The sequence below is a fragment of the Penicillium riverlandense genome (assembly GCF_028828495.1).
Source record: "Penicillium riverlandense strain IBT 135883 chromosome Unknown utg000006l_segment0_segment0, whole genome shotgun sequence".
Classification (NCBI taxonomy): domain Eukaryota; kingdom Fungi; phylum Ascomycota; class Eurotiomycetes; order Eurotiales; family Aspergillaceae; genus Penicillium; species Penicillium riverlandense.
In genome coordinates, this window is record NW_026643197.1 from 616,703 (window position 1) to 627,775 (window position 11,073).

General features: G+C 55.7%; 3 protein-coding genes across 3 annotated transcripts; all 3 read left to right on the forward strand.

Annotated features, from left to right (window-relative positions):
* Positions 1-432: 432 nt before the first annotated feature.
* N7474_006495 (Zinc finger C6HC-type) lies at positions 433-4,934 on the forward strand (the record flags this gene model as incomplete). The annotated part of the gene is made up of 6 exons (XM_057197905.1): positions 433-513; positions 731-807; positions 875-2,049; positions 2,105-2,761; positions 3,116-3,379; positions 3,442-4,934. The coding sequence occupies 6 exons, from the start codon at positions 433-435 to the stop codon at positions 4,932-4,934; spliced, it is 3,747 nt and encodes a 1,248-aa protein (XP_057051345.1).
* A 1,469-nt stretch (positions 4,935-6,403) lies between these two features.
* On the forward strand, positions 6,404-7,712 carry mrsA (putative mitochondrial carrier protein; the record flags this gene model as incomplete). The annotated part of the gene is made up of 7 exons (XM_057197906.1): positions 6,404-6,486; positions 6,545-6,614; positions 6,682-6,717; positions 6,772-6,904; positions 6,963-7,112; positions 7,164-7,608; positions 7,664-7,712. The coding sequence occupies 7 exons, from the start codon at positions 6,404-6,406 to the stop codon at positions 7,710-7,712; spliced, it is 966 nt and encodes a 321-aa protein (XP_057051346.1).
* Positions 7,713-8,438: 726 nt separating this feature from the next.
* On the forward strand, positions 8,439-11,023 carry N7474_006497 (uncharacterized protein; the record flags this gene model as incomplete). Its single annotated transcript, XM_057197907.1, has 3 exons — positions 8,439-8,528; positions 8,594-10,748; positions 10,803-11,023. 3 exons carry the CDS (start codon positions 8,439-8,441, stop codon positions 11,021-11,023), a joined length of 2,466 nt encoding a protein of 821 aa, XP_057051347.1.
* Between the last annotated feature and the right edge of the window lie 50 nt (positions 11,024-11,073).

An 11,073-nucleotide genomic window follows, 5' to 3' on the forward strand; every position in this document is an offset into this window, starting at 1 on the left:
CTTGTAACAGCGTTTCTATTTCTGTCGACGCAAGCGGATGTTTCACCCGGAGAAACCAAAGCCAACCACTCCACTCCACAACCCGAGCCGGACCCTTAACGCTCGATTCCGAGTCCGAAGAACACCTGCAGCGGAGGTCTAGAACACCCCCATGATTCAAGGCAAACAATCCCCCTGAACCTGGCCGGGCCCAGACCTTGCGCGTTGTTCTGGACTCTTTGCGGCGCCGGGAAGCTGTGGCGGTGAAATGCCTTATGTAAGGCTGTGGCTGGGCGGGTTTGGTGGTCATGTGATGAGGTGAGGGACACGAAGACAAACAGTGCAAACTGAAATGACTCCCCGCCAGCCTTTTTTGTGTCGCTTTCTTGGTCGAGAGTAACGAATATCTTAGCAGCAACAACTGTCCGAGACCAGCTAGTCGCCTTTCTAGCAATGGGTCCCAAGCAAAAAGGCGGTGGCCAGAAGCAGAAGGGGAATGCCGCGGAGGAGGTGGAGGAGACGCTGCAGGCTGTCGTATGTTTTTCTTTTTGGATTCCTTGATTCGGATTGATGCTGACGGAGGGTATAGGTTCTTGCGGATACCTTCGAGACCCGATTCGAGCCATTTACACTGGACAAGCCACGGGTATGTCAGGGAAGAAAAGCTTCGGGGGTACACAATGGTTGACTTGGACGATGATAGTGTCTTCTCCCCCTCGCCAATACCCCTCTGATCGAATATACGCTGGAGTTTCTGGCCAATGCCGGCGTGGAAGATGTCTTCTTGTACGGCGGGGCTCATTCGGATCAGCTGGAGAAGTACATCAAGTATGTTTGGCGCGGCCCCCGTGATACTGAAAGGAAGGCAATCCCTAACCAATGAATGAATGGATAGTGCCTCGAAATGGAGAGCCCTCTCGTCGCCCTTCAGCCAGCTCAAGTTCCTCAAATCCACCTCCACCTCCGTCGGCGACGTCATGCGTGATCTGGACGGCAAGCACCTCATCACAGGTGATTTCATCCTCGTGTCCGGCGACGTGATCAGCAACCTGCCCATCGAGGGCGCACTCACCAAGCACCGCGCGCGTCGCGCAGCCGACAAGAACGCCATCATGACCATGGTGCTGCGCGAAGCCGGCCGGAAACACCGGACCAAGTCCACGTCGATCTCGCCGGTGTTTGTGATCGACCCCACCAAGGACCGGTGTCTGCACTACGAGGAAATCGACGAGCGGGCGGACGACGACCAGCCCGCGCGGCTGAATATCGATACGGATATTATCCTCTCACATGCGGAGCTGGATATTCGTCAGGATCTCATCGACTGCAGTATCGATATCTGTACGCCTGATGTGCTGAGTCTGTGGTCGGATAGTTTCGACTACCAATCCCCCCGGAAACATTTCTTGTATGGTGTGCTGAAGGACTACGAGCTGAACGGCAAGACGCTCCATACGCACATTATCAGGGAGAACTACGCTGCGCGGGTGCGGAACTTGAAGGCATACGATGCCGTGAGCAAGGATATCATCTCCCGCTGGACATATCCCTTGTGCCCGGACACTAACCTGCTTCCTGGGCATACGTACGATCTGCGCAAGGGCAGTTTGTACCAGGAGCAAGGGGTGACGCTCGCGCGGTCCTGTGTGGTCGGTCGCCGCACGGTGATTGGGTCGGGGACGAGTATCGGAGACCGGACGACAGTGCACAACACCGTTCTGGGCCGCAACTGCAAGATCGGGAAGAACGTTAAGCTTGACGGCGCATATATCTGGGATCACGTTGTGATTGGGGACGGGTCAGATGTCCGTGGTGCTATTGTTGCGGATGGCGTCGTGGTCGGTAAGAAGTGTACGGTTGCGCCTGGCGCGCTGCTCTCATACGGGGTCAAGATTGCAGATGGTGTGGCTGTTCCGAGCGGGCAGCGGATCACTAAGGCCTCGCGGGATGGCATGGATGTTGCCAGTGATCCCAAGGTTGTTGGCGCTGGTGGAGAAGGCTATGAGTTCGTACCTGGTGATGAGGATGATGAAGATGAGGACGCCGCAAGCGAAGCCTCGTCCGGACTTGGTATATTTCGTCTTTCTTTCTCACTGCAGGCTATCCGGCTAACCCTCCTTTTCAGTTTACCGCATGCCCAATCTCTCTCTTTCTTCTGCCTCGATCTCCACACTGTCATCGGAATTATCAGAAGGATCCTGGCCACGGTCCGGCCGAAGCAGTTTCTCCAGCGGCGACGAGGAACAAGACAACTTCTACCACGAAGCCTCCTCCAGTGCATTTGACATGCTGCGCGATGACAACGCCGCAGACGTGGTGGTGCTAGAGCTGGTAAGCATGCGCATGACCGCCAATGCATCCGACCAAGCAATGCGACGTGCCGTGGTGGTCTCCTTCATGAAGCACATCCAGCAATTGATGGAAGGCGGCAAGGGCGCCGGCGAAGCTGTCCACGACGTCTTTTCCAAGTACCGCGAGGTCGTGGACCGCTGCTGTCTATTTGACCGCAACAAGGAAGCGAAGAAGGACCAGGTGGATCTGCTGCTTCTGCTACAGCAAGACTTGATCCATCGCCACAAGGGGGACACGGTCTTGCTGTTTACGGCAAAGGAGCTGTATGAGCTGGAGCTGGTGGATGAGGAGGCGTATGAGCAGTGGTGGAGGGATGAGCGATCGACTGCGTCGGAGGAGATGCGGACTGTACGGGCTCAGGCTCAACAGTTTGTGGATTGGCTTGCTGAAGCAGAGGAGGAGGAGAGTAGTGAGGAAGAAGAGGATGAGAGTGAAGAAGATTAGTCAGTTTGCTGGATATACCATATATGGAGACAGGCATCCCAGGTTTCTTTGTTAGTTCATATTCCATGTCGTCCATGTCCATCCACCGCCGAGTGCAACAGCTCTGGGAACTATACCTCATCACGGGACTCCCCACTTGTTCCCGGCCCGACCCCTCCGCCCTGACTGTGACGTGTTGTTCGACCGATCACAAAACTTCTCCAACTGCCTTCTCCCCAACGCCCAAACGGCATTTCAGTGCCTTCCCCCTTTCCCCCTTGTTTCACCACGGCCCCTTCAACACGTAAAAGAAAGGCGGCCGAGGCGATTGCGGACAGCCAGCCCCCCTCTAAAGCCAAAGCCGCCACCAAGGCTGCTTCCGGCCCCGGCCTCGCCACCACGCCCTTGGAACCACCGCGTCCGCCCACACCAACACCTACACCTGCCACAGCGACGACGGGGTTGACTGCGAGGGGCAGCTCCGTGAGCTCTGTTTCGGCAAAGAAGGATCTCATCACCTCCGCCACGACCAGCATGGATTCAGATGATGACTTCATGTCTGACGTGTCGAGCCAGGATGACTTTTTGGACACCCAGGACAGCGACAATGATAGTCTAGGAGAGGGTGAGTACAAGCTTTTCTTTCAGACCTACTGAATAGCATTAACGAACGATCTGCTCTTCCAGATTTTGGTGATCTCGACGGCGGATTCTCCGACGACAAAGACCTGCTTACCCAAAAGCGAAAACCCTACGAAGTCGAGTTCAAGGTGCTCAACCCTGCAGATATCGAACGAGAACAGCTAGCCCAGATTAGCGATGTCTCCGCCATCCTGGGCCTGCCGCCAGAGTCGGCAGCCATCCTGCTCCGGTTTGGGCGATGGAAGCGGGAGAAGCTGATTGAGTCATACATGGACCATCCCGAGACGACGTTGGAGGATGCGGGCTTGGGGACAAACTTTGAAGGTGCTGCAAAGATGGAAACCATCCCGGGGTTCATGTGTGAGATCTGTTGTGAGGATGGCGAGGGCCTCAAGTCGTACGCGATGCGCTGTGGCCACCGTTTCTGCGTGGACTGCTATCGTCACTACTTGGCCCAGAAAATCAAGGAGGAAGGGGAGGCTGCTCGCATCGAGTGTCCGGGTGAAGGTTGCCACCGTATCGTGGATTCTCGATCGCTTGATCTCCTGGTCACGAATGATCTCAAGGAGCGGTACGTTGGCTGGTATTTTGAGAGGGGGCTTGGGCTGACTTTTCATTCATCCAGATATCGGATCCTGCTGACACGAACATACGTGGACGACAAAGAGAATCTACGGTGGTGCCCGGCGCCTAACTGCGAGTACGCGGTGGACTGCCATGTAAAGAACCGCGATCTGCGCCGCATTGTGCCAACAGTGAAATGTGCCTGCTCGCACGAGTTCTGTTTCGGCTGCACCCTTAACGATCACCAGCCTACTCCGTGTGGCCTGGTGAAGATGTGGCTGCAGAAGTGTGAGGACGACTCTGAGACGGCCAACTGGATCTCGGCCAACACCAAGGAATGCCCACGGTGCCAGTCGACGATCGAGAAGAACGGCGGATGCAACCACATGACCTGTCGCAAGTGCAAACATGAGTTCTGCTGGATGTGCATGGGTCTGTGGTCGGAGCACGGAACCAGCTGGTACAACTGCAATCGATACGAGGAGAAGTCTGGGTCCGACGCCCGCGGTGCCCAAGCCAAGTCGCGCGCCTCGCTGGAGCGGTACCTACACTACTATAACCGGTATGCAAACCACGAACAGTCCGCCAAGCTAGACAAGGACCTCTATCTCAAGACCGAGAAGAAGATGACTAGCCTGCAGTCGCAGTCGGGCCTGTCGTGGATCGAGGTACAGTTTCTGGACACGGCTTCGCAGGCGCTACAGCAGTGCCGGCAGACCCTGAAGTGGACGTATGCGTTTGCCTTCTACCTCGCGCGCAACAACCTGACCGAGATCTTCGAGGATAACCAGAAAGACCTGGAGATGGCGGTCGAGAGCTTGAGTGAGATGTTCGAGAAGCCCGTCCCGGACCTGGCGAACCTCAAAGTCGACATCCTGGACAAGACGGCTTACTGCAACAAGCGCCGCATCATCCTGTTGAGCGACACTGCCGAGAACCTTAAGAGTGGTACGTCTTCCCGTCTTTCTTTTTGACTTGCATATTGCTAACATCATCTCCAGGGGAATGGTCATTCAACGTAACCTGGTAACCCCCTCAACTCCAACATTTACCTTCGTCTCGGCGAGAGACATACCAGACCCCTTAACGACCGTGAATGATTTGCCCGAGCACATCTACATTCCGTTAGCAATGCACCCGCCCACTTTCCCTCAGTCCGATCATGCTCTTAAGACGCTTCCCCGTTCGTCCACGGACTCTCTGTGTTCCTACATGCCCCCTCCTCCTGGCCATCAATGCGGCGTCGAGGTGTTTTTTTTGGTTTGATTTTTTGATTCTTTGTATGTCTTCCACAATCCATAGCCTGTTATCATTATTATTACATGCGTATTATTTCCTTTCCTGTGGCAAGTACATAAGCGTAAGTCCACGCACATAACCTGGGTCCAGCATCGAGCAAACCAGCTAGCGTCCGTCGGGTTATTCTGCCCGGACTCCTGTCGAGCCTCCCCGGGCCTCGGCTGCCCGAGCGCCGTTAGGACCCTATCTATGGTACGGCAGTCGAGCACTTGGGGATAGGCATGAGTAATATCTAGTTTGGGTGAGCATGGTGTCCACTAAATGCTATGGACTAAGTTAAGTTAATTAGTATGTACGGAATACACACAGCCAGTCCGTACGAGGAGCATCCCCTGAAGCGGACTAGCGATTCTTCAAATTGGTGTCCGGCCGGTCTTATCAATCAGATAAAACTTTTTTCCCGCCGACAAGGGGTACCTAGGTCCGAGGTACCAATCGACTGGCAAACGGCGGCCAGGGTACCTCGGACTCAGGTACCACGGTGGTGATTAGCTAAGCGCCGATGACGGAACAGGCTGGGGAAAAGGGTGAAATTGATGAAGAGGAGTAGACAGGGGAGGAATATCATTTAGGGAGAAATAAGATAGTATCTAGTGAGGCGTAGTAGAGGATGCTCGGGGTTAGGGAAATTCCTCGGCCAGAAGAATCACCACTGATGGATTTGGCGAGTTCGGCCCTTTCTGCCCGTGCTCCAAACCTTCAGGCCCAAAAAAATTTATTACGATTTCTCTTCTTCGCATTCTTCGTTGCTTCTCCGATTTTCCTTATCATTCCTCCCTTTCTCACTCCCTCGCTGTTCGCTCTTTGCCTATCGACGGGCGGGCCTGGACAGACGGAGCCGCCGTTTTTTTTCCTCCTCGGAGAAGCGACTTGCTCATTCCGCCAACACCCACCCCAACGCCTCCAACACCTGGCTACACGAGCCTAACCGCCATCCGCGCATTTTCACAAGCATCTCCAATCACGACGACGACTTTTCTCGATTTCGCTCCCTCTCACTCCGGCTGCGCCTTGAGCTAGCCGAGCTCCATGGCTCTTCCCGACCAGATTGCGGATCCGGAATATGAGTAGGTGGCCACCTCTTTTTTTGTCATCGGTCGATGGAGAGCATCGCGACACGGTGCAGACGGACCTTGCTCGGAACATGCGCAGTTCATCTGTGGAGGTTTTTCTGACGAGCGCGTTCTGCTCCCCTGTCGTTTTGGTGTTCTCCGACCCGGTTCGACTGTGTGTGATGTGATGATGGATGTCCAGGCTAACGTGGTGCGCTCGCTATCTTCTGCAGTTACGAGACGCTCCCTTCCAACTATGGCCTCGGTCGGAATATGTTAGCCGGTGCTTTCGCAGGGATAGCGGTATGGCGATTTCGATTCCTCGAAGAAATGGGAGCTCGTGGACTGACCAGCGGCGGGAATTCAACAGGAACACTCAGTTATGTACCCGGTGGATTTGCTCAAGGTGAGTGCGTTTCTGCTGGCTACATGGCATGAAACTGACCGAAAACTTCACTAGACTCGCATGCAAATCTTGCACCCTTCGACCGGAGGTCTCTACACGGGGTTGACCAATGCGGTGTCCACAATCTATCGCATTGAAGGCTGGCGGACACTATGGAAGGGTGTCTCGAGTGTGATTGTTGGTGCAGGTACGCGGTGCTCAATATCCACAAGAAGAACAGGAGGCTGATTCGAGGCGAACACTAGGTCCGGCACACGCGGTGTATTTCGGTACGTACGAGCTCGTCAAGGATATGGCTGGTGGCAATGTCGACGAAGGGCATCACCCTTTAGCTGCAGCGACCAGCGGCGCTGCAGCCACGATTGCCAGCGATGCATTGATGAATCCATTTGATGGTGAGTTCTTCCCTTGTTTACTTTCGGAGGGCATTGCTAATTCCTCTACAGTGATCAAGCAGCGCATGCAGGTCCACGGCTCGATCCACAAGAGCCTTCTCCAATGCGCCCGAACGCTCTATCGCACCGAGGGCGTCCAGGCTTTCTACGTCTCCTACCCTACCACGCTCTGCATGACCGTGCCCTTCACGGCTACGCAGTTTGTCGCCTACGAGTCCATCTCCAAGGTGATGAACCCCAAGATGGAATACGACCCTTTTACCCACTGCATCGCCGGTGGTCTGGCCGGTGCCTTTGCCGCTGGAATCACCACTCCTCTAGACGTCGTCAAGACGCTCCTTCAGACCCGCGGCCTGGCGCAGAGCGAAGAGGTTCGCTCCGCCCGTGGTCTCTTCAACGCTGCGGCCATCATCAAGCGCCAATTTGGGTGGACGGGCTTCTTGCGGGGCATGCGGCCCCGGATTATTTCCACCATGCCGAGTACGGCGATCTGTTGGTATGTTTTGTTGTCTGGTTGGTCACATTGCAGTCCCGTTGCTAACACTGTGTAGGACATCCTATGAGATGGCCAAGGCGTATTTCAAGCGCCATCTTGACTAAAATGACCGGCACATCACCACTGCTCGCTGACTGGAAAGCAACCCGTCGGCAGATGAAGTCACCCTTTCCTGTCCACATGTTTCGATAGATATCCTGCTTTGTAAACGCCACGCCTTTTTTTTCTTCTCTTCATCCGACCTCTCAATGCGACAGGGAGGGAGCTCTCCCCTGTCCCACATGTGCAAAACAAAAGCATCTCCGATGCCACTTGAGCAGTGACCGAATCAGCCAAATCCTGCGGAGTCTCCTTGCATGTTTTGGCCTCCGCCTCGATCCAACCACCAAAAAGCGAATCTGGCAATGTATAGTTTGGGGGGAAATCAAATCTGGGCATATTTCTGTGTTTCTGCTGTTGGGCGGGTGTTGATGCGCCTCTTGTTCTTATCCCCGTGCGATGTGTCTCGTATACCGTTTCACCGGCGTTGCCACGCGAAATGAATCCTTGGGCGGGCTTGGGCTTTTCTTTGGTTTCTTCTTTCTTTCCTCTCGACCATCGATATACCTGGTTTGGAGTGTGCATGTACCCATAGATCCGCGGATAGATGAATGGCTTGATAATCCTGGAGTGTCCTATTTCCTATGACCATCTCCTACCTATCCTACGACTAGCCCGGAGTGGTGGTCCTTCTGCCCACACCGGCACTTACCGCATGCAGACAACGACGTCACGCCCAAACCCGCCCGGCCGATCATCCTTTCCCTCCTCTTCTCTCCGCGACGAGCTGAATGATGCGCCCCAAGCCCTCGTCTTCGCTGCAGAAGACATACGACGAGTGTTATCTATCGTGTTCAACCGCGGTCTACTTTGAGGGCCAGGTGAGTGCCTGTCGTGTTGTGGAAAAAAGTGTCCCCGTCACTCACTAATCGGATCCTCCCCGCAGAACAACGAAGAGGAAGCGCTGCGATCGTGGCGAGCCGCTCTCGAGACCATCTACCATCACAATGCGCGCCGTGTGTCGACGACCTACACCCCCAAGTCCGAGACTGAAAAAGCCCTGCAAGACTCTATTCGCAAACTAGAGATCCAATGCCGAGAACGAGTCGATCTGCTCGGCGCCCTTCGCGAAAGCAGAAAAGAAGCACCCAACAACAACTCCAACAAAGAATCAGGGTCCGCTCAGTTGAAAAAGTCCACCGTGAGCCCTTCTCCCTCTTTCTCCAACCACAACAACCCCGGCTGGATCGGCGACGGTACCATCCCCGCCGTCGGCTACACCGATCTCTCCAAACCGGCCGCTATTCCTGGCCACCCGTGGCCGAAACAGCCCACCCCCGACGAAGACACCCCTCCTCCGACAGCAATGCCGTCCGGTAGCTCACCCGCACTACGGATGAACTCCAATTCGTCCGGCAAATCCAAATCGCGCGGCTCCAGTCCCGAGCGGCGCATGCTGACGACGCTGCGCAGTGGCGACGGCAAGAAAAGTGCGAAGAAGACACCCAGACGCAAGGAAACGAGACAGGCTGCTTCGAAAGCGGCGGGGCTGGCTTGGGGCCATATCTATCGGCCCGCCTCGAGTGAGAAAACTGTTAGTGATGCGGCGTTGGCTTCGTCACGACGGAGCGCCGCACAAAGCCCCAGTTTCCGCCGCGAGGCAGATCCAAAGTACAGTTCGGCAGATGAACTTTCCCACTCATCCCACAAGACTGTGCCTGTGGCTTCGGCGACCGACCGTATCCCGGCTGCTAATTGGCGAGAACCTCGTTCTTCGCCTGGCCTGACATCGTCGCCACGCCGGCAGCCTGTTCAGTCATCTCCTCGCAGACCCCAGGTTCAGTCTTCTGCCCGCAGACCTCCTCCTCCTCCTCCCCCTCATGCATCCTCTTTGTCAATGCCAAACCCAGATGATTTCACTCCCCCCAACTCCTCCGCAGGGCCACCGAGACCTTCTGTGAAACCGAAACCTGTAGGGTTGAGGACTTCACTTCCACCACCGGGCGCAGTAGCACAGACCTCTAGGTCTGAGAGCAATTCTCGGCCCTTGACGCCTCGACTGGATCGCGAGGCCAATCTTTCGAGCAGCCAGCCACGGACGAAATCCGCACCTCGGTCTGCTAATGTCGGTCAATCAGCGCATCCCTCACACTCATCGGGCAGCGGGGATGACCTTCGGCGGGGAGTTGAGCGCATGACGGTTTCGACTGGGAATGGCAACGGCGTGCCTCGGCGCAAGCCACCTCCAATCAAGCGTCGTGAGACACCGTCGTCCAGCGACCAAGATTCATGGGCCAAGCGGTCGTCGGAGAGTGAGGCAGAGGACGGAGAGGATGAAGACGAGAACAACGATATCACGAAGATCGTTCAGAAACTACCCAAAGGTGTCGACCTGCCATCCGCACGGCAGATCCTGAACGACATCGTTGTGCGCGGAGACGAAGTGCACTGGGACGATATTGCCGGCCTGGAGGGTGCCAAAAAGGCCCTCAAAGAGGCAGTCGTCTACCCATTCCTTCGACCCGATCTCTTCTCGGGTCTTCGCGAGCCCGCTCGGGGTATGCTACTCTTCGGTCCTCCCGGGACCGGCAAGACCATGCTTGCGCGTGCCGTAGCCACCGAGTCCAAATCAACCTTCTTTTCCGTCTCCTCATCAACCCTCACATCGAAATGGCACGGCGAAAGCGAAAAGCTCGTGCGTGCACTCTTCGGCCTCGCCAAAGTCCTTGCCCCATCCATCATCTTCGTCGACGAGATTGATTCCTTGCTGTCTGCACGGTCATCCGGTTCCGAGCATGAAGCATCCCGCCGCTCTAAGACCGAGTTTCTGATTCAATGGTCCGACCTCCAACGCGCCGCAGCAGGTCGCGAGCAATCCGCCCGCGAGAAGAAAGAAGGCGACGCCAGTCGTGTCCTGGTACTGGCTGCGACCAATATGCCATGGGACATCGACGAGGCAGCCCGCCGCCGTTTCGTGCGGAGACAGTACATCCCACTGCCGGAGCAACACGTCCGCGAGCAGCAGCTGCGCAAGCTTCTAGGTCACCAGCACCAGGAGCTAAGCGACGATGATATCCAGGTGCTGGTCCAGGTTACTGACGGTATGTTCTCGTTTCTCTTTTTCTGTTGCTTTTTTCTTACAATTCATGTCACAGGCTTCTCCGGCTCTGACATCACAGCCCTCGCCAAAGACGCCGCCATGGGCCCCCTCCGGAATTTAGGCGAGGCCCTCCTACACACACCCATGGACCAGATCCGGCCAATTAAGTTCCAGGACTTCGAAGCGAGTCTCTACTCTATCCGGCCCAGCGTGTCTCCGGATGGATTGCGGAGGTATGAAGAGTGGGCGCGGGAGTTTGGTGAACGAGGTGGATAGGTATCGAGATACGGCCGGTCCGGTTTCTGTGCGTGTGTGTCTCTCTCTTA